This window comes from Sphaeramia orbicularis, chromosome 3, assembly GCF_902148855.1.
Source record: "Sphaeramia orbicularis chromosome 3, fSphaOr1.1, whole genome shotgun sequence".
Taxonomy (NCBI): domain Eukaryota; kingdom Metazoa; phylum Chordata; class Actinopteri; order Kurtiformes; family Apogonidae; genus Sphaeramia; species Sphaeramia orbicularis.
The window spans coordinates 11,151,377-11,171,148 of record NC_043959.1 but is presented as its reverse complement, the minus strand read 5'-3'; the positions used below and the strand labels follow the sequence as shown (position 1 = coordinate 11,171,148).

At 38.4% G+C, this 19,772-nt stretch overlaps 1 protein-coding gene across 2 annotated transcripts in view; it reads left to right on the top strand.

Moving 5' to 3' along the window:
• The window catches only part of adamtsl5 (ADAMTS like 5), an 82,905-nt gene that overhangs the window by 50,720 nt on the left and 12,413 nt on the right, over positions 1-19,772 (top strand). For both annotated transcript variants that reach the window (XR_003937915.1, XM_030160230.1), the window contains exons 7-10: positions 1,151-1,274; positions 4,091-4,177; positions 12,883-13,046; positions 17,184-17,382. Coding sequence is in view for 1 of the 2 variants with exons in the window: in XM_030160230.1 (XP_030016090.1) it covers positions 1,151-1,274; positions 4,091-4,177; positions 12,883-13,046; positions 17,184-17,382 (574 nt within the window). In the remaining variant the exon portion in view is untranslated. The remainder of the gene's footprint in view (positions 1-1,150; positions 1,275-4,090; positions 4,178-12,882; positions 13,047-17,183; positions 17,383-19,772) is intronic.

Genomic DNA, 19,772 nt, shown 5'->3' with positions numbered 1-19,772 from the left:
GCTCACTAAACTAAATGTCAACCAAAAGTTTACACAAAGAGACAAAACAAAGAGGAGAGACAGCACACTGGTAACCATTACTCTGAAACTGACAAGTGTCATGTCATCATATTTGGAATTTTGCCTTTTCAGTTCTCATTCAGATGTGTGATAAAGAAGTAGTTGGCACTGTATGGAAAATGCAAGATAAAATAAATAAGCTGATTGACTTCATTTCATTTGTAAATATTAGTGCTGTGAAATATTAACGTTTTTAATCGGATTTATCACAGGGTTGCTGTGGATTAATTTTGGTTAATCACAATTAAATATCATTTATTTTTTATCTATATTAATCACATTTTTTGTATGAGCAAACAGACTCAAGAAAGAAAGGAATATATATGCACTTAATGTGTTTGTCGCAAGCTGGGCAATGTGTTAGCTGAAGTGCTAGCAGAATCAATGACTTTGCGTTAATATGGTATTTTCAGCTGGAAGTGCTTTGGTGAAAAGAACACTCCCTTCTGCAGAGTGTGCATAATAGTTTATGTTAGCCAACTGTTCCTATTTCCATCCAGAGGACCAACGGCTGTTTATGTTTATGGAGACATTCAGAGTCATTCTGCTGCAGATGGGTTAATGGAGTTAAAATCTTAAGCAGATTAATCATGATGATGGATTCATCCACGTTAATGTGTTAATTTTGACAGCCCTAGTAAATACACATTCAGTTTATAAACTGACAGAAGTTAGTGTTTTCTGAAACAAAGGGTCAGTGAATCACATTTCTTATCTACGGTAATCATTCTCAGAAATGTCTTTTGGATTCGGAAAATCTTGTTAAGGTAAGTGGGACAAGTAGTAGTAAAGACAGTACTACATTAGAAAAATAAGGATAAGTTGAGGTTTAAAAAAAAAAAGTCAAAATACAGAAAAGATTAATCAGTGAACAAAACCCTGTTCACCATACCAGTTAACTTCATGGTCTTTTTACAGATACCCTCACTACAGTATTTCCCACTTTATCATTTACTATGACATTTTGATTTAGAGGTAATTAAAGTTCATGTACATATAACTGTAAATGTGAATAGTTGCAATAGAAACAGGCCTGCTGATGTGTCCATGATGAATCCAAGATCCTGAGACAAACCTGTATGTGTTGCAGAAACCAGGTTGTGACTCCATTTTGGGTTCGGAGCAACAGGAAGACGCCTGTATGGTGTGTGGTGGACAAAACACCACCTGTCTGCACCACAAGAGTGTATATCAGAGCAACACACTGGAGGCAGGTAGGAAACAAACACATGGTGTATGATCATGTCCAAGAGGAATCTGCTTCAGACCTTGTTTTTTTCCCCTTTGGTGTTAGTCATGGAGGCTCAGTGAAGAACTCATTGTTCTCTGATAAACTGTACATCAAACACACTCACTGTTCTGGTAAAAACTCCACCACCTGGCTGCCTTCCAGCGGGAATTCAGCAAATATCAGTTCCTCCAAAATTACAGCTGTTAAGTTTTCAGGAAGAACACAAAGTTCTTCTGGTTGAAGTTGAGTTTACAAATGACTCTGGCTCGACGCCACATGCCTGCTACAGAAAGAAAAACAGCAACATAAAACACTGGAGATCACTTTGCAGGATTTCTACTCTCTCACTTAAGGAGAGAGTCTTTTTCTTTGGAATTTCCTCTTATTTCATCTTTGAAGAAGAATAACAAAAAACCCACAGCCCTTTGATCAAATCGCTTCATTTATTGGTATAGATCTGTGACAATGGCCTCCTGCTGATTTGCTTGATACCAGCCTTCAGACCGTCTGCCATTCTGTCTAAGTTCAGCTCTTTCAAAATGGACCCTGCCTTGGTATTCAAACCGTTTGCTGTGGGTCCTGACACCCTAACCCACCTTTTGCCTCACTTCCACTATGTGGAACCAACTCGACTCGACTTGGGTACCAGGTACTATTCCTGGAGACGGTTTCCATTACAGGATACTACCAACTTACCTGGTCGTTATAGCGACGCTGCTTCCGTGACATCTGCTAAGAGAGTTACTGATAAAGTCACTCATTGCATGTTATCCCGTCAAGCTCACGCTAAATCTTTTCATCGGCCACCAAGGACAGAAATGTCTGAACCTCCTCGACCAACCATGGTGTATTTTTGCTGGCTGCCATCCTGGATTAGCCTACCAGTATATTTACTGTAAACTTCCGAATCTGTTTTTTAAAAAATGACGTGTTGTGCATTGTTGACACAATGACACAGAGACAGCTCTCTGACCAATCAGTGGTCTGCAGTGTTTACGCTTCATATTTTAGTATCTCTTCACCCATTTTGGAACCTCGGCCAAGCAAGTACTAGAAAAATTTTACCGCATACCAGATTCCAGGTTCTTTTAGTTTACGGAAACGCAAAAAGGCAGAGTCGAGTCAAGTCGAGTCGGTACCACGTGGTGGAGGTTTAGGTTCGGCTCCCACCCCCAGACCTCCACTTTGTGCCTGTAAGCCCACTGTATACTGGTATTCCATAAACCACACCCCAGAATACTTTGGGACAGATTTGAGGGATTTCTTCAACATCTCTTACATTGTTTTTGTTATTGTCTGGATAAGAAGACAAATGTAGTTGAAGTGAATGTAAACAGATGTTGTAAATAATAATGGTTATGTGTGTTTGACAAAGTGATTGTGACATTACCTGAATTAATAAAATTAATTAATTGATTAATGTATTCCAAAAAAAGTTACGTACTTACATATATACATACATACATATATACATAAAACAAACACTAATAACATATTAGATGGAAACAGTAGTGAAATGTATGCACGAAGAGCTGCACAAGTAAATGTCAGACCTTCACTTTGACAAACAATGACTTTTGAAATAATGCTACATGAGCCAGAAGATGCTGACCAACGGTTTGCATTTGATTAGATTAATTTTAAGTAAGTAAGTAAATACTTACTTAGATTAATTTTGTTGTCATAATGCAATTTTGGGATCAAATGAACATGTCCTGTTGTCATCAGCCATGTGGCAGCATCTGATGTCGACATGTTGTTAATTCACTTAATTTTTAACTTCTTCTAAACTGTTTTTTTTTTTTTTTTTTTTTTTTGCAACGATAACATTGCATAATTTCTTGTGCTTGGTCTGAAAGTTTGACCCATCCACAAAGTGTTTTCATATCGTACATGAGCCAAACCATGGTTCAGTTTGATCCAGAGCAAATCCTCCTCTTTTGGGTAGACTTAAGACTGGAAATACACCTGGAAATAGTCTGGAAATCCATGTTGGGAAATCTGTAAGTCCAGACCAAAAAGTTAGATGTGAAAATGTGACCTTGGATTCTACCTGTCAGCTCCCTGATCAACAGCTCAGGTCATATGTTACTACATGGAATACTGCACTGGCTTTGTTTTTAACAACTGTGCAGCCTTGGAACCAGTTACTCTCCTTGTCAGAGTCTGACCTTACAGCTTTGACATTTTTTTAGTTATCAATCCTGTGCAGGATAGCAGCTAAATGATTGGTTCAGATACTACTGTAGGACGCCAGTGAGACAGGTTGAGGTCTTTCTGCAGATTAGATTTTGGTGACCAAAGATCAAAGCCACTGTGACTTACACAAACGTTGTTCATGACAGACATTTTGACTCATGATGCAAGAAATGCAAAATTGTAATATGGTTTCTTGGGTCTCTAATAACAACCAAGACCAATATTGACATGAACAAAGACAGACCAAAGCTAAAGGTAAATAATGTTCACTTAATTTAATCTAATTCTAATAATTGACTTATTTTCAGCATTTCTGCATCTGAAGTGTTATTATTTGATTGGCTTTACATTATAGTGACGTGCAAGCAGTGACATACGACATGTTGAGAAATTAACGTCCACTGTGGACTTTTACTTTGAAACAGGCAGAAAAAATATTAAGTTTATACTAACAGCACAAAAAGCAGTGGATCAAAACAAGGCTTTGTTTAAATTATGTTGCTTTGCTGTAAAGTCTTGAGTTTGATCTTGTGATGTAGCTGAATAAATAAAATATGAACACGTAGAAGTGTCCTCTTACTGTGAGTTTGTGTTGGACAGGTGGACCTTTTGGATACAACGAAGTGGCCATGATCCCAGCTGGAGCCACTCACATCAGAGTCACAGACAACAGCAAGAACTACCTGGGTAATATTCAAGCGGACACAAACACAAGAACAGAAACACATGAAACACCTCGTAAGATTCAACAACAAATCCAGTTTAGTCCAAAGTCAGTTTATTAACCCTGGGATAATGTTTGAAAAAGCAAGTTCATTTTATCTCTGTGACAACTTAACTCCATAAACCCAACCTGCTATTGGCAGGTTATCTTTAAAAAGCCCTCCCTCCTGCCATCTGGATGGGGCTCTGTGACTGACTGCTTCATTTTGTCATTTATATAGACAATATGACTGTGCAATTAAAGCATGGATTAATCCATTTTCCATACACTCAGTTTAGCAAATGGAGAGGGCCTTCACTTTTCAGCAGATCAAAAAGTGTTTCTACTCACTCTAGTGAGTAGAAGAAAATGCTGATGATTCATCCTAGATTTGGTTCTTAAGATATGCCTTTATTAGTCCCACAAGGGGAAATTCCAGGTTTACACCTGCAAAAGTACAAGAGCAAAAGAAGTGCAAAGTCAAAAATAAAGACAAATCAAAAATCAAAAAAGTTATATATACAGTGTACAGCTGTGTACATGCTGATCATGCCACAGGTTGGATAGGGATACAGTTTATTGCACAGAATTATTTGGAGCAGTTTGTGTTGTGGAGCCTGATAGGTGCAGGAAGGACAGATCTGAGATACCTGTTCTTCACACACTTTGGGTGTCTCATCCTGTCACTAATGGAGCTCCTTAGTGCAGTGAGTGTGTGTTGGAGGGGGTGGGAGTCTTTGTCCATCATGGAGGACAGCTTGGCTGTCAACCTCCTCTCCCCCATCTCCTCTTATTGGACTATATAATAATTTGTCTGTTCCATTTTGTAAAACTGTGGTTAAAGTTTAAGGAATGACTAGCCTTAAATAAGTCATTAATCAATATGTGGATTTAAAAAAAAAAAAAAACTAGACTAAGGTTTCACCTTTACAGCTGCTAGTTTTTTTTCCATGAATGCACAAATAGTCTACAAACACATACATGTATTTCAAGTTTCACTAAACTGAAATGGTGGCTCTACCCATTGCCATGGTGATTCATTGAGCCCATTTACATGCATATTAATATACCAATCATTATCTGATTTCTGGAGTTACCAGATTATTCAAGTGATCATGTAAACAGCATAATCTGATGTGCTTTATCAGATAACAGCAGTAATCGGATTACGAGAAATCAGATAAACACACAGTTATGAAGTCAAACATGAGGGAAAGACGATAACAGGAAGTTTGAGTCTGCCATCATTTTTCAACTGTTTACTTATTTTCATTGTGTTTTTTATCAATTGAACAAATTCTGTAAAACCCTGTGAGGTGACCTTGTGATGATATTGGGCTCTACAAATAAAATTGAATTGAATCATTATAGATAGATGGATAGATGGATGTACGTACTTTATTTATCCCAAACTGGGAAATTACAGAATGTAATTATGTACGTATGTACTCCGAAAGAAATCCAATTATGGACTGGAGCATCTAAACCAGGGTTTACGATTATTGCATTTCTTAAGTGCATGTAAACGTATCAGATCTGATTTTTACAATTATCTGATTACTCCAGTTATCAGATTTGTTTGGTCATGTAAACAGACTCATTGTCTCTTAGCTCCATTGATAATGGATAATTTTCTCACTCACCAGAGACACACTGAATTCACAATTAACATACTCTGCATTGACTGAACTACCTCAGATCAGCTGCTCTGAAACTGAATACTAAGAGTTTCACATTTTAGGGTTCAGTAACTCAGAGCTCAGGGTTGAAGTCAGAATTTGTTAAACCTATGTCTTGGAACAGGGCCCTGTTAAGAATCGACCAATCACACACAAATGCATAGTTTTTCTCTTGTTACATCATTTATGTCTTGCCATGTGTTTTACCATATGCTTTTTTCATCTTTTATGTTGTTTTTGTCTTGCCTTTTGCATTCATTTTTCTCTTGCTGCGTCTGTAGCATCTTTTCTGTCTTATGTGTTTTCTCTTTTGTGTTTTTTTTCATCTTGTCAAAAATTAGATAAAAGATAAAACCAAAGTTCTTATAAAAACAGCGGGTGAAGGCGGTTCAGAATGACTCTAACAGGGTTAAAACCACTGTGGACAAAACCACACAAAGAATAAAAACAGTCCACTAATCGTTCCAGTAACACAACCTCAGCAGAAGATCCTGGACTTTCGTTGACTCCCTATTCTGGACAATTCACGTCTGGGTCTTCATCTGCTCTGAAAACTTGCTATCTGTAAGAACTAAGGACATCTATTCTTATCTGTGTTTATGAGACCCAAATTAAACCCCCCTGTGCTCTTAAAGGGGGTGCTGGTAAAGGCTTTCATGAAGGAAGAGTTTCCATCTGTCATGGAAAATCAGCAGCAGATCCAGACAGCTGACTGATCCTGACCACAGCATGAAGCACCAACAGGACCATACCTTATGGGTCAGTCCATTTTGTAAATTATCCTCAGTATTATGGATCTTTAGTTCAAATTTCAACCTCATTCAGTGAAAAATAATCAACTATGAATCTTAGAGGTACAGAACAATGATGGCATTTTGCTCCATTTCTTTATTGTTTGTGCATTTAACTGGGACAATACACAATACATATGTTGTACTAGAAATGGTGAATACAGTGGGAGAAGTATTGAACACATCAACATTTTTTTCCTGTAAATGTATTTCCAAAGAGCCTATTCATTTTAAATTTTCACTAGACTTTGGTATTAACTCAAAAAATCCACACAAAAAATCGAAACATTAAAGCTCATATTTAAACAAGTGGTTCTAGGCACAACAAACCCCGCCCCTCGCACGTATTGTAGCTTATTTTGGCATTGATCCAGCTGTCACCATGTCTATGCATCTGGTGATGTCAGCTTATCAATTGCCTCTATATATGTGCCAAGTTTGAAGTAAATTGAAACAAAATTGATGTTTTTACAGACATTTGAAATTTCGCCCATTATAAGTAAATAGGAAAAAAAAAAGAGTTTAAAAATTAAAGAATTGAACTTTGACCTACTTTTCCCCAAAATATGATCACATCTATTCTGGTATTCTGGGTCACTGGCAATCTATAAACCCAATTTGGTATGAATTCAACCAGTAGCTTTGCTGCTACAGACATGTGGAATGTCGGCCATTATAAGTAAATGGGGGAAAAAAAAAAAATTTTTTACTTCGACCAACTTTTCCCAAAATATAACCACATCTAAATGGGAAAAAAGACTTTAAAAGTTCCTAAAAATGTGAACGTTGACTTGCTTTTCCCAAAATGTAATCAGATCTGTTCTGGGTCATTGGTAATCTATAACCCCTATCTATAAAAAAAAAAAAATTGGTGTGAATTCAGCCAATTCAGCTAGAGTGTTAACAACCCAACAAACCAACAAACTGAACCAAAAATAAAACCCTTTGACTCCCCTTCAGGGGGGCGGGGTAATTAAGTTATGTACAATAAATTGGAATGAAACAGGAAAAAAGTGTTGAACACACAAAGAAAAAGCAGTACAATACAGCAAAGAAAGGCAAGGAACCAGATGAAAACCATAACTAATTAGGAGGCAATTCTACCTCTAATTTGTGCTAATTAATGTAATTTGGGTTAAAGTGTACTGATGGGCCATAAAAGTTTTTTTTTTGTTACCAAGGTGCCACACAAGAATCATTTAATGATGGGTAAAAGCAAAGAACTCTCTCAAGACCTTCGCAACCAGATTGCTGCAAAACATGAACATGGATTTGGCTACAGACATATTTCACAACTTCTGAATCTTCCAGTAAGCACCATGGGGGGCATTTTCTGTAAGTGGCTCAACTAGCCATTCATAGGAGCACAAGATCTCTGATCAGGTTGTCAGAAGGGAAATTAGAGGAGTAACCACTGAGTCTAGGACTGCTAGAAAAGAGCTCCAGAAAGACTTGAAGGCAGCAGGTACAGCTGTGACACAAAGGACAAGAGGCAATGCACTCCACCACCCTGGCCTTTGAGCATGCTCAGCCCACAAGACTCCACTACTGGAAAGAAGACTCCTCAATACTGAAAAGACTAAGATGATGCTATTCTCAAACTCTAAGAAGTGGCCTGAAACTATCCCAGTAGTGTCTACTTTTGAGGGAAACGTCACAGAAGTGGTTCATGTGTATGAGTATCTTGGCGTCTTGATTGATGCCTCCCTCACTTTCAGGCCCCACATTGAAAACCTGGTAAAGAAGTTAAAGGTTAAACTGGGCTTTTACTTTCAAAATAAGTTGTGTTTTTCTTTTGATGTAAAAAAGTGCCTTGTCACTGCCACTTTTTTTAAATTTTTTTATCAGTGTTAGATTATGAAGATGTACTTTATATGAACGCATCGTCCAAGTATCTTCAAATGATTAGCCCAGTCTATCCTGCTTCTCTGAGGTTTATTACTAATTCTAAAACCATGACACATCATTATGACTTGTATTCCAGAGTGGGCTGGCCTGCCCTGTCCACTAGGAGGCTGGGACACTGGTACACCTTCATTTACAAGGCCATACTTGGGCTACTGCCTTCCTGTATCTGTAGTTTAATAACAAGAAGAAGTGTTGGTTCTTATTGTCTGCGATCGAATGAGCATTTGTTCCTTTTTGTCCCGTTCGCCCGTACAGAGCTGGGTCAGAGGGCATTTGTGTACTCTGCTCCTTGCTCATGGAATATATTGCTAAAATACTGGAAACTGTCTGAATTGATCTCCCTGAAATCAAAAACTCAAAGTGCTGAAGAACAACTCATTGACTTGCACGTGTTTTTCATAGGTTGACTTGTCCTGTAAATTATTGTTTGTTGTAACTATATGAAGTAATTGTATGTTGTAACTGTGTGTTGTGTTTCATGCTGTCTTTTGGCCAGGACTCCCTTGCAAAAGAGGTTCTTAATCTTAATGGGATCTTTTTCCTGGTTAAATAAAATAAATAAAATAAAAAAGACAGGAACTGGTGACTTGTCCAGTGTACCCCGCCTTCGCCCCTATGTAGCTGGGATAGGCTCCAAGCGACCCCCGTGACCCTAGTGAGGATAAAGCGGGTTCAGAAAATGAATGAATGAATGAATGAAAAAAGACAGGTTGAAGCTCTTTTACAGTTTGCCAAACAACATTTGGACAAGCCAGTGAACAACTATGAGCATGTGCTCTGGTCAGATAAGATAAAAATTGAACTTTTTGGCCGTCACAGAACACACCATGTATGGAGAAATGACACTGTGCATTAGCCCTGTAACACTATACCAGCAGTGAAGTTTGGAGGTGGAAGTGTCATGGTGTGGGGCTGTTTCTCCTCCCGTGGTACTAGCAGACTTCATATCATTGAATGGAACCATGTACAGAGAGATTCTTGAGACGAACCTGCTGCCATCCTCCAGGAGGCTGAGAGTGAGACTTTGGTGGATCTTCCAGCAGGATAATGATCCAAAGCATATGGCAAAGGAAACTCGCAATTGGTTTCAGAGAAAGAAATCAACTTGTTGGAATGGCCCAGTCAGTCACCTGACTTAAACCCAATGGAACATTCGTGGAAGCGTCTGAAGAGCCAGATTCACAAGAGGGCTCCCTGCAATCTTCAACATTTAAAGATAATCTGTGTAGAGGAATGGGCCAAAGTCACACCTAAATACTCAGGGCAATTAGTTACTTCATGCAGAAAGTGCCTTGAACTTGTCATTACAAACAAAGACTTCTCCACTAAGTATTGAATTAAGTTCAGTTAGTGTGTTCAATACTTTTTTCCTGTTTCATTCCACTTTATTGCACATAACTTTATTTACATATGGACTTTAATGTTTAGATTTTTAGTGTGGATTTTTTGAGTTAATACCAAAGTCTGGTGAAAATTTCACTTGAATAGGCTCATTGGAAATACATTTACTGGACAAAATGTTGAGGTATTCAATACTTTTTGTTCCAATCGTAGCTCATTTTCATATGTAGTCCCTGGAGACAAACTGCAAGCTTAAGGACTTTCCAAGAAATTACCAAGGTTTTATGTTTATTTTTCCTTTGTGATTTGGTGTTTTATGGACCTTATGATTGTTACAGATACAATTACATAATTATTTTATTATTCGTAGGTTGTCAGGAAAAAAGGCACTTTATATTTTCCTGTAATGCTGTCTTTTTGGATGCATGCACAGATGAATGGTGTGTCAAGTTTCTCATATTTTTCAAAGATAAGATCAACACCATCCACTCTGAGCTCTCAAACTTCAAACATCCTGAGATTTTCAATGGCTTTACTGAGGTCACACGGAGTGACGTTGAGGGCCTCATCCAAAAAATTAAGTCATCCACCTGTGCCATGGACCCCTTCCCTATGGCCTTCATTAACTCAAAGCAGCTATAAGCAGTTTATCATACAAATAGTAAACTGTTTTTTACATTCTGGCCAGAATTTATCATCACTTAAAACTGTTCTTAAACCCCTTATGAAAAAACCCAATTTGGATGCTGGCCTCTGCTGGCCAACAAACGGCACATCCCCAGTCTTCCATTCCTCTCTAAGGTGCTAGAAAACGCTGTTGATGCAAAGCTACAAAACTATCTTCAACTTCACTTCCTGTATAGAAGGTTCCAATCTGGATTTTGCTCTGCCCACACAGCACAAAGACTGCACTGGTGAGATTCACAAATGACCTTCATATGTTGGCTGTTACCGGCTCTCCTTCCTTGTGCATTATCCTCCACCTCACAGTGGCATTTGACACCATTGACCACTATATTCTCCACACTGATGTCCGTCTCTGTCACACCGTTATGAACTAGTTCTCCTTCTACCTCACTGGTAGGACTGAACATGTCAGCCTGGGTAACACCAAATCCCAAACAGCCCTGGTCACCTATGGTGTCCCTCAAGGGCCCATCCTTGGCCCACTCCTCTTCATCTTGTAAATGCTGCCACTGGGTCGTGTCATCGGTTGTCATGGCATTTCCTTTCATTGTTACACTGATGACACAAAGTCGTACTTAAGGTTACACCCTAAACCACCTTCTGCTTCTCCATCTTTATCATCATTATCACCGTCATCATTGCCCCCACCTCCACTCACCGTCCTCACTACCTACCTTGCGTAGATAAAGGTGTGGATGAGTCATAACTTCCTTCAGCTCAACAGGTCTAAAATTGAACATTTGACAAATACCAACATTTGTTAGAAACATTAAAGAAAAAAGGGATCAGTTTGGGAAAACTCTTTGGTTGATGGGTTTAAAAACCGTCTTCTTCACCAGTAATGTTACAATGATGCAACAGGTCTTTTTTGACAAAACCCCTTAAGAGTGTTGTTAATAGCAGGAGGTGGCTACTTTGTAGTTGACTCTGTGGGAAAAATCTTGCCTAATAACTGTCTATCGTATAAATGCAATGTCTCAGGAACATCTTAAAGGACTTTTTTTAATTTTTAGCCAAAAATCAAAGGTCAAGCTCATTGTGAACTCATAAAACTGCACGTCCATTGTAGTTTAGGATGGAAGAGTAGTAGATAAGTCTGACTCAATGAATGATTGCCTTCATTCAAGCAGCAGTTAAAATATCTTTTAACTTAAACCACGGGTCACCAACCCTAGTCCTCGAGATCTACTATCCTGCATGTTTTAGATGTATCCCTCTTCCAGTACACTGGATTCAAATGATAAGCCTATCATCAAGCTCTGCAGAAGCCTGATAATGACCATCAGAGTTTACAGGATTTTACATAAAACACAAAACATGTATTTTGTTTACTTTTGAATATATGCACACACACACACACACACACACACACACACACGCACACACATATATGGGCCTACAGATCAAAAAATGTGGTGTTCAAAAGGGTCTACTGTTTCAATTAAATAACCAAAAGTAAGTTATAAAACATATTTTTGTACATATTTGTAAGTATTTTGATATGGCAAGAATGATGATTTACTTAAATGATATATTTGTGGTAAAAACGGCAAAATAAGCCTGGTAACGGATCATAAATAAAAAGAACATTTTTTTTTTTTTTACTTACACAAATGGATAAAATACCCTGTTCCTGCCAAAGCTTCACATAAAATACAATTAAATATGTTAACTAATATATGTTTCTATAACACCAGTTAGTGTTGTAGCAAAAATGTGCCATGATTAAAATTTCATTATGGGCAAAAGAAAGTAACAGATCAAATTGCCCACTGAGTAACGGATCAAAACAGACTGTAGTCTCAAACGCACAGACTATTTAGTTTGAAGAAAACAGATAAGTTTCCAATTACAACTTTTTTTTTTTTACATACAACATATAAGGAACAAGTAACTGTACAGAATTAAACTGAGTACCTTGATGTTATTGTTTTATCATACATTATTAACAAAAGATGACATTTTGTGCATTCTGCTGGAATTTAAAACTCACTCATCATATCCTCAGAAAGGGAACTCAAACACTCAGTCGATCAGATAAAGTCAAACATAGAAGCCTTGACCCAATCCGCTACCTCATTTGGTAGGAGTGTGAGGACGCCCCCCCTCTGCATGGCAGGCTAATGAAACCACTTCTTCCTGTAGGTATAAAAGGCCACGAAATCAGATCACAGAATAAACTGAAACGTCCTGAAATGTCAGGACATGAACTGTAAAAGTTCTGTTTCATGGTTGGACTGATGTGAAATGAGTCTTCTATGTATCCTGGTTTGTGTTCGGCAGCCCTGCAGAACGGACGCTCCCAGTTTGTCATCAATGGAAACTGGAAGATCAGCGTTCCTGGAGAATACAGTGTGGCTGGGACGAAACTGCTGTACAGACGCTCTGCGGACACCTGGGAGAGCTTTGAGGTCATGGGACCAACCCAAGAAGACCTGCACCTCATGGTGAGAGAGGAAATCAGCTCTGAACTCAACACATTCTGTCAGAAGATATAATTAAAGGCTACCTGTTGTGAATTTTCATTGCTAGCTATTTCAGAGATCACGTATAATACTAGCAGTTTCGTCAGGTAACTTATGTTATAGCCTATTGTCAAGTACCCGTTGTCGAGTACTAAGTCAGTCAGTCATGGTCAGAGAGATTCCTTCATGGGCTGTTCCAGCACTGGTAGTGATGCAGACTTGTTGTATTGTCGGATTACCTAGGCTGTGATGGACTGGTCACTGACCCCGTGCAGCAGACACCACTCTAAGATGACACATTATTAGCCAGTGCTGGGTCGAGTCTCTAGGACAATGGCGGACTGCAAAGCATACAGCTGCACAAACAAGTGCCAACACGTGCTTTCCACTCAATCTGTCTCACTGACTGATGCTTGTTTACTTGCACTCATCACCCAAAAACAACAATGGTTCGTCACTTGCGTCCGGCAGTGGCTGCTCCCCATAAGTTCTGCCCCTGCCCATAATTCATGTAATAAAAAGGTCCAGTGTAGGGATGCAGCTATCGAATATTTGAATATTTGAGTATTCTACTGAAAATTCCTTCGATTAATCGAGTAATTGGATAAAACTTATTTTTGCAAGGTTAAAGAGCAATTATAAATACACAAGAGGAAAAAAGGTATTTCACTTAATAATGAAGGACCAATTGGTTTCCTTTTTTTTTTGGATAATTAACAGTTTTATTTCTTACATTCATATTGTGCATACGCAGCAAAATGTATTTTCTTGACTAGAAACATTTCCAGAGAGGCAAATACAAAGGCACATACAAAAATAAATAAAATTGAATTACTTTCAACTTAGTTTTTCTTGTAAGTATCAAAAATATAAGGCATTAATAAATACAAAGGCATAAACATTGTCTTTTTGTTGTGGAACTGAACTTTGGCAGCTCTAAGTTTCAGAATTTACAATTTAGACAAAACAGGAATGTGTTGTGGCATATAAGAGGCAAGAACATTTGAACGGGAACTTGGAACGAGTCCATGCATGAACAGTTTTACACATTTCTGCTATATTCAGGACAATCAAGGCAGTGGCCCCCCCCACCTTATCTGTCTGTGTCATGACCTATAACCCCCCCCCACACACACACACACACACACGTTCGGTTAATTGATGATTCGCGTAATTTTTGCAAAAAGTAGTTGGATTTTACCAAAATTCGGCCGTGACAAGGTAAGAGAAAACTTTCATCCAGCCGTGCACCATTTTGGCTTTTGCTTTTGGGAAATTAACCGTGCAAATCACGGCTCGCTGCCTAAATCTGTGCTTGTCACAATCGTAATAAACTATCCACACATTCGACAGTTCCATAATTAACACAAACCTATCCCTCCGCAGGGCTAACGTTATGTTAGTAAGGTACATTAACGTTAATCTCATTGATTTGCGCTACGTTAATTTTATCTGGGGTCCTCTGCTCCATTCTGGGGGTCTTATGTGAAGATGCTCCATCACAGATGTGCTGTTGTTGTATGGAAGGGCCATGTTACAGCAGACACATGACACGGCGTTCACCTTGCTGTTCAGTCTGAAATGCTTCCACACTTTCGAGATTTTCTGTTTTTTTTCATTGTCTCTTTTTGTCTTTCGTCATCACTGTCGTATTCACTCGCCTCTTCCATCTTCCCGCTGCTTTATCCAAACACTTCCACGTCCTCTGTCATCTTCCTTTGTGTGAGGAACATAAGCGCGTAGTGCCCCATTAAATAGCCTGTGCAAAATGCCGTGCTTTGAGCTTTACAATTAAATAAGCGATTCCTCGAGGTGGAGAAGATTCCTCGATCATTTTTTGTAATCAAGATACTTGAATAACTCGAATTGTTTCACTCCTACTCCAGTATGGTGCATTTATGGGGATGTTTTTACTGAATTTGCACCTCTCTTGCTTAAAAGTAATACACAAAGCACAATTAATGTTGTAAGCATGACCAGTACAGGTACACTTTAAAGATTGAATGACAATTTATTTTCCAGTTTTTAAACCAATCCGGGATTTAGTAAGGATTAGGACAAAATCCTTACTAAATCACTGTAACTGACTAAACATAAAAACTCAGGAATCAGGATATGAACTGCTCTATTTGATAAATCATTGCAACATCATCATAATATATTTGGAGCCAAACATAGTTGTACTTTTACTGTATCTTAAAACCAGTTTGCTTGCTCTATAAATCTCTGCAGGATAAAGCTACCTTTTGTTTCCTAGTCCACTGTAAAACTGAAATCAGTTGGCACATCTCTGGTCTGGTTTAGATTAATGTGTTCATGTGTTTTCAGTCTGTACAGGTATTTTACAAACTATTAACTCCAACTTCTTCCTGAATACTGAAGAAAAGCCATAGTTTGGTTTTAAGAATGTTTTGTACATTTCCCTGGACAACTTGTAATTAACAACAGCATGACATTATCAGATTTCTAAGCAACAGAAACTCCATCGTACAAGGTTTTTTTCTTATTTTATTACCGGTTCAAACATGTGTAATGACAGTATTTACCTGCTCCTGAGTCCAAACATGTCCATTAGAGTCAAAACATGCCTTATGTAAAGATTTATATTGACCTCTGAATTTATTAGGAATTGAAGCACCAGTGATAATGAAACCAGACTGTTGTTGCTTAGAGTTTCATTCTTCTTCCATAGTATTGTGTCACTTATTATTCTGTCAGTAAAACCAGATGGGGAGACTAACGTCGAGATGGTTTCAAGGTAAAACTGTTATGTGAATGGAAATCACTGAAAACTATTAAGAAAACAAACAAAAAAAAAAGGCTGCTTTCAAACCGCAAGGGGATGTTGGAATAAATGAGTACATGTTTTGTGGAATAAAACCACTGATGACTGTGTGGTTTCTACAACTTTCACTCAGGTCTGAGAAACAGTCTTTAAAGAAATAATGAAATTTATCATTATATTTATCAATATGAACAATGATCACATGATAATGTTCTAAAAGCAAGCAAAACACTAGAAATTAACGTGATTGTTCATAAAGCGTAAATAACCACCTGTACATCGTATGTTTTAATTCTCTATTCAGTCTGCCTTCTACAGGTTGAGCACTGGTTGCTACAACTGAATAAAACACAATTCTAAAATTGGCTACTTTGGTGCCAGCTGATGTATTTGGTGCTATCTGAGGTCACCATTGTACTGCAACATTGAATACTTGTCTCCCTTGAAGAACCATTGTTCTAGTGCACAGGTGTCAAACATGCGTCCCGAGGGCCAAATCCGGCCCCGCCAAAGGGTCCAATCCGGCCCGGATGAATTTGTGACATGCAAAAATTACAGTGAAGATATTAACAATCCGTGGTGTCAAAACCATTTTAATTCAGGTTCCACATACAGTCCAATTAGATTTCAAGTGGGTCAGACCAGTTAAATATCATAAAAGCCTATAAATAATGACAACCCCAAATTTTCCCTTTGTTTTATTGGTATAAAAAAGGTAAAATTACATGAAAATGTTTACATTACCAAACTATACTTTTACAAAATATGTGAATAACCTGAACAAACAGAAATGTCTTAAGAAATGTAAATGCAATTTTCCCAGTGTTCTGCCTGTTCCGAAATGTTTTGTGCGATTGTAATGCACATGTGTAAATATTAAACTAAAAAACTGAGGCAGAATACTGTTAAAATAGCATTTGTTTTTCTTAACACAATTCAAGTTGTTCATGTTATTCAGATTTTTAACTAAACTTCGTAGATGTAAACCTGATTGTTGTATAATTTAACTGTTTTCACTGTTATTATTTTACTGGTCCGGCCCACTGGAGATCAAATTGGGCTGAATGTGGACCTGAACTAAAATGAGTTTGACACCTGTGTTCTAGTGTGTAGTTAGCTCCTGTTGGGCAGGAGCTAGCCACGGTTAGTCCGGTCTACAGACTGACCACAGGTTTACATTATCATGTCAAGGCATAAAATTACCTTCTAGTGTTCTCGCTTCATAGAGATCTCAACAATGGGAAGGTCTGGATGAGATGAACTTCATTAAACCCAGCGGTATAAACCCACTCTTCATCCTGTTCAGACCCATCTGCTCATGACTTTGTGTTTAGGTTCTGTCCACCGACATAAACCTGGGGATTGAGTATGAGTACTGGCTTCCTCCAGATCAGTACAATCTGTACCACGGCAGGAGTCCTCTCCGCCAAGCTCACCGCACTGCCACCTATATCCCCTGGGACCAGCCCACCACCACAGAAACCACCACCACCAGGACTACCACCCACCATACTACCGTCAGACCACACCACAGTAAGACCTTATTCCATTTTCTGAGTAATTAATAATGATGACATTATGTTTAAAATGATTTTCCTAAAAGTCTTTAAAGCTTTACTTTATAATAATTTCTCTACCTAATTTCTCCTAAATGGATTAAAATACTGCTTCATATGTCCCGAAATTTGTTGCAAGTTTAATCAATTAATCTTTTTATTTATTTATTTTTTTACTTGGGATTAAATTAAAGATTCACCTTATTTCTTTTTTTTTCTTTTGTAGGGTGTAGTAACATTGTCTTTAGTAATTAAACTGAGGAGACAAAAGGTTTCTCTCAAATTTAGGGTTTACTAGTAGTTTTATAGGTTGGGTGGGAAAGGCTAAGACTAAGACTTTCAAATGAATTAAAATTTGGTTTGGTTTGGGATTTAATTGTTAAACAGAATCAATCTGTGTGATAATCTGATATACTGTCATTGATTAATAAGTTTTGGATTATAAAGATCTAATGTTCTTGAGGCCACATTTTATTTTCTGGTGCTTTTGAACTGTTGGAGTAGTGGCGTTGATTTTTATTATGTGTCTGTGTAAAGCTCTTCTCATCAAAAATTCAGCTATGTAAGATTTTGATGGTCAGGGACAGACACAGTCTCTACAGGGTTTACAGTAGCTAACTGCCCTGGAAGCTCTGCATCCCCATCTCAACTCTGGGTCAGTATTTGAGTCACTAATAAACTTGGCAAGATTTTTGGAGATGAGAGCAGCACCATTCCAAGTGGGATATATGCCATCTCTCCTAATCAGACCGGTTTCCCCAAAATGTCCACCAATTGTTCACCAATTGCATTTCATTGGCAGGACACCACCTAGACAGCCAGCAGTTGAGTGATGACATGTGACATGTGACTACACATGTGACTACACATGTCATCACTGGTCAGGTTAGGTAGGGGACCAGAGAAACCTCATTTTAGCATACATGCACACCGATTCAGTAGTGATTTTATTGACCTCTGATTGGTGTAACTGGGTGCCATTACCACCAACGTGAATTACACAATCTTACAATATTTACATTTATCCTTAGCCAGGAGTTTTAAATATGACTCAATGGAGCTGGTGGGTCCACTCAGGCTAAAGGGGGTTGGCTAGCAGTCGCAGCTAACACTTCGTTGAAGGAGCAGACCTGTGCCTCCAATTGGCTAAGACTCGCTTCCATGGCTACAAATACACTACATTTCTTACATGTACCATTTTCGTTAAAAGGAAGTGGGGGGGACTAAACTTAAGACACACTCGGCAGGACAGAAAAGGAGAGCGAAAGAGAGAGAGAGTAGCCATGCTACCGCTAAACTACTGCAGATTAGCCCACTGAGAAAATATGGAATTAAGTGACTAACAGATAGTAAAAGGTTGCTGTTTTTGAGCTAGTTAGATGTCAGGAGTCAGAAACTGTGATTTTTGGAGCTGACGTTCTTCATCATGAGTCACGGGAGTAAAACGAGCTTACCTCAGGACAAAGCCCTGTGGCACACCTTTGTTCAGGATCATGGTTGCAGATGACGGGTTTCCTATCCTGATATTCTGTGGTCTGTTGGTTAGAAAGTCCATAATCCAGGAACAAAAGGGAGTGGAGAGTCCAAGATATGGAGTAAGTATTCCATTTGGAGTTTGCAGTTCCACCTGCTTTGAAAATGTCAGTTCTTCTCAGTTGACCTCACCTGGTGGTTTTGGAGAGTAAACATGTGCTAACTCTCTTCCTGGGCCATACAGGTTCTTGCCCCTCCATGTAGTTTATCAAAGCAGGCGAATAATTGATGCAGGGTGTCGGGGAGATCTTTATCCTGACTGTCCAGTACAGTAGTGCCCTTGTAGTCAGTCAGTGTTTTGCACATGCTGTGTGAGTCCCCACTCCTGAGGTGTCCCTCAGTATGCTGTTTGTATCAGTCCTTGGCATCTGGAATGCCCTTTTTCAGCATAGTTCAAGATAGTATCATCATATCATTATTTGAAAAATCCAGTTTCTGTCTTCAATTCATTTCACAGCACATTTTAGTCAGAAATAGTCAGTGTTGGGCACATTACTTTAAAAAAGTAATTAGTTATTGTTACTAGTTACTTTCCCAAAAAAGTAATTGAATTAGTAACAGAATTACTCCTTCATAAATGTAATTAGTTACCAGGGAAAGTAATTATTACGTTACTTTTTTGAAAAACCTTCAAATATGTAAAAGAAAACAGATTTTTGAGTGTGTTTCAGGGGCCAGTTGCATAGAGTAGAACAGCAGACAGGTACTGCATTTAACTTCATATTTATTGGAGTGTGAACAAAATTAAAGACATTATCCCTGAAATATTAAAGCAGTGTCATCCCTTGGGGGTTCTGCTGCTTCTCCTACTTATCCTTCGGCAAATTTGAGTTA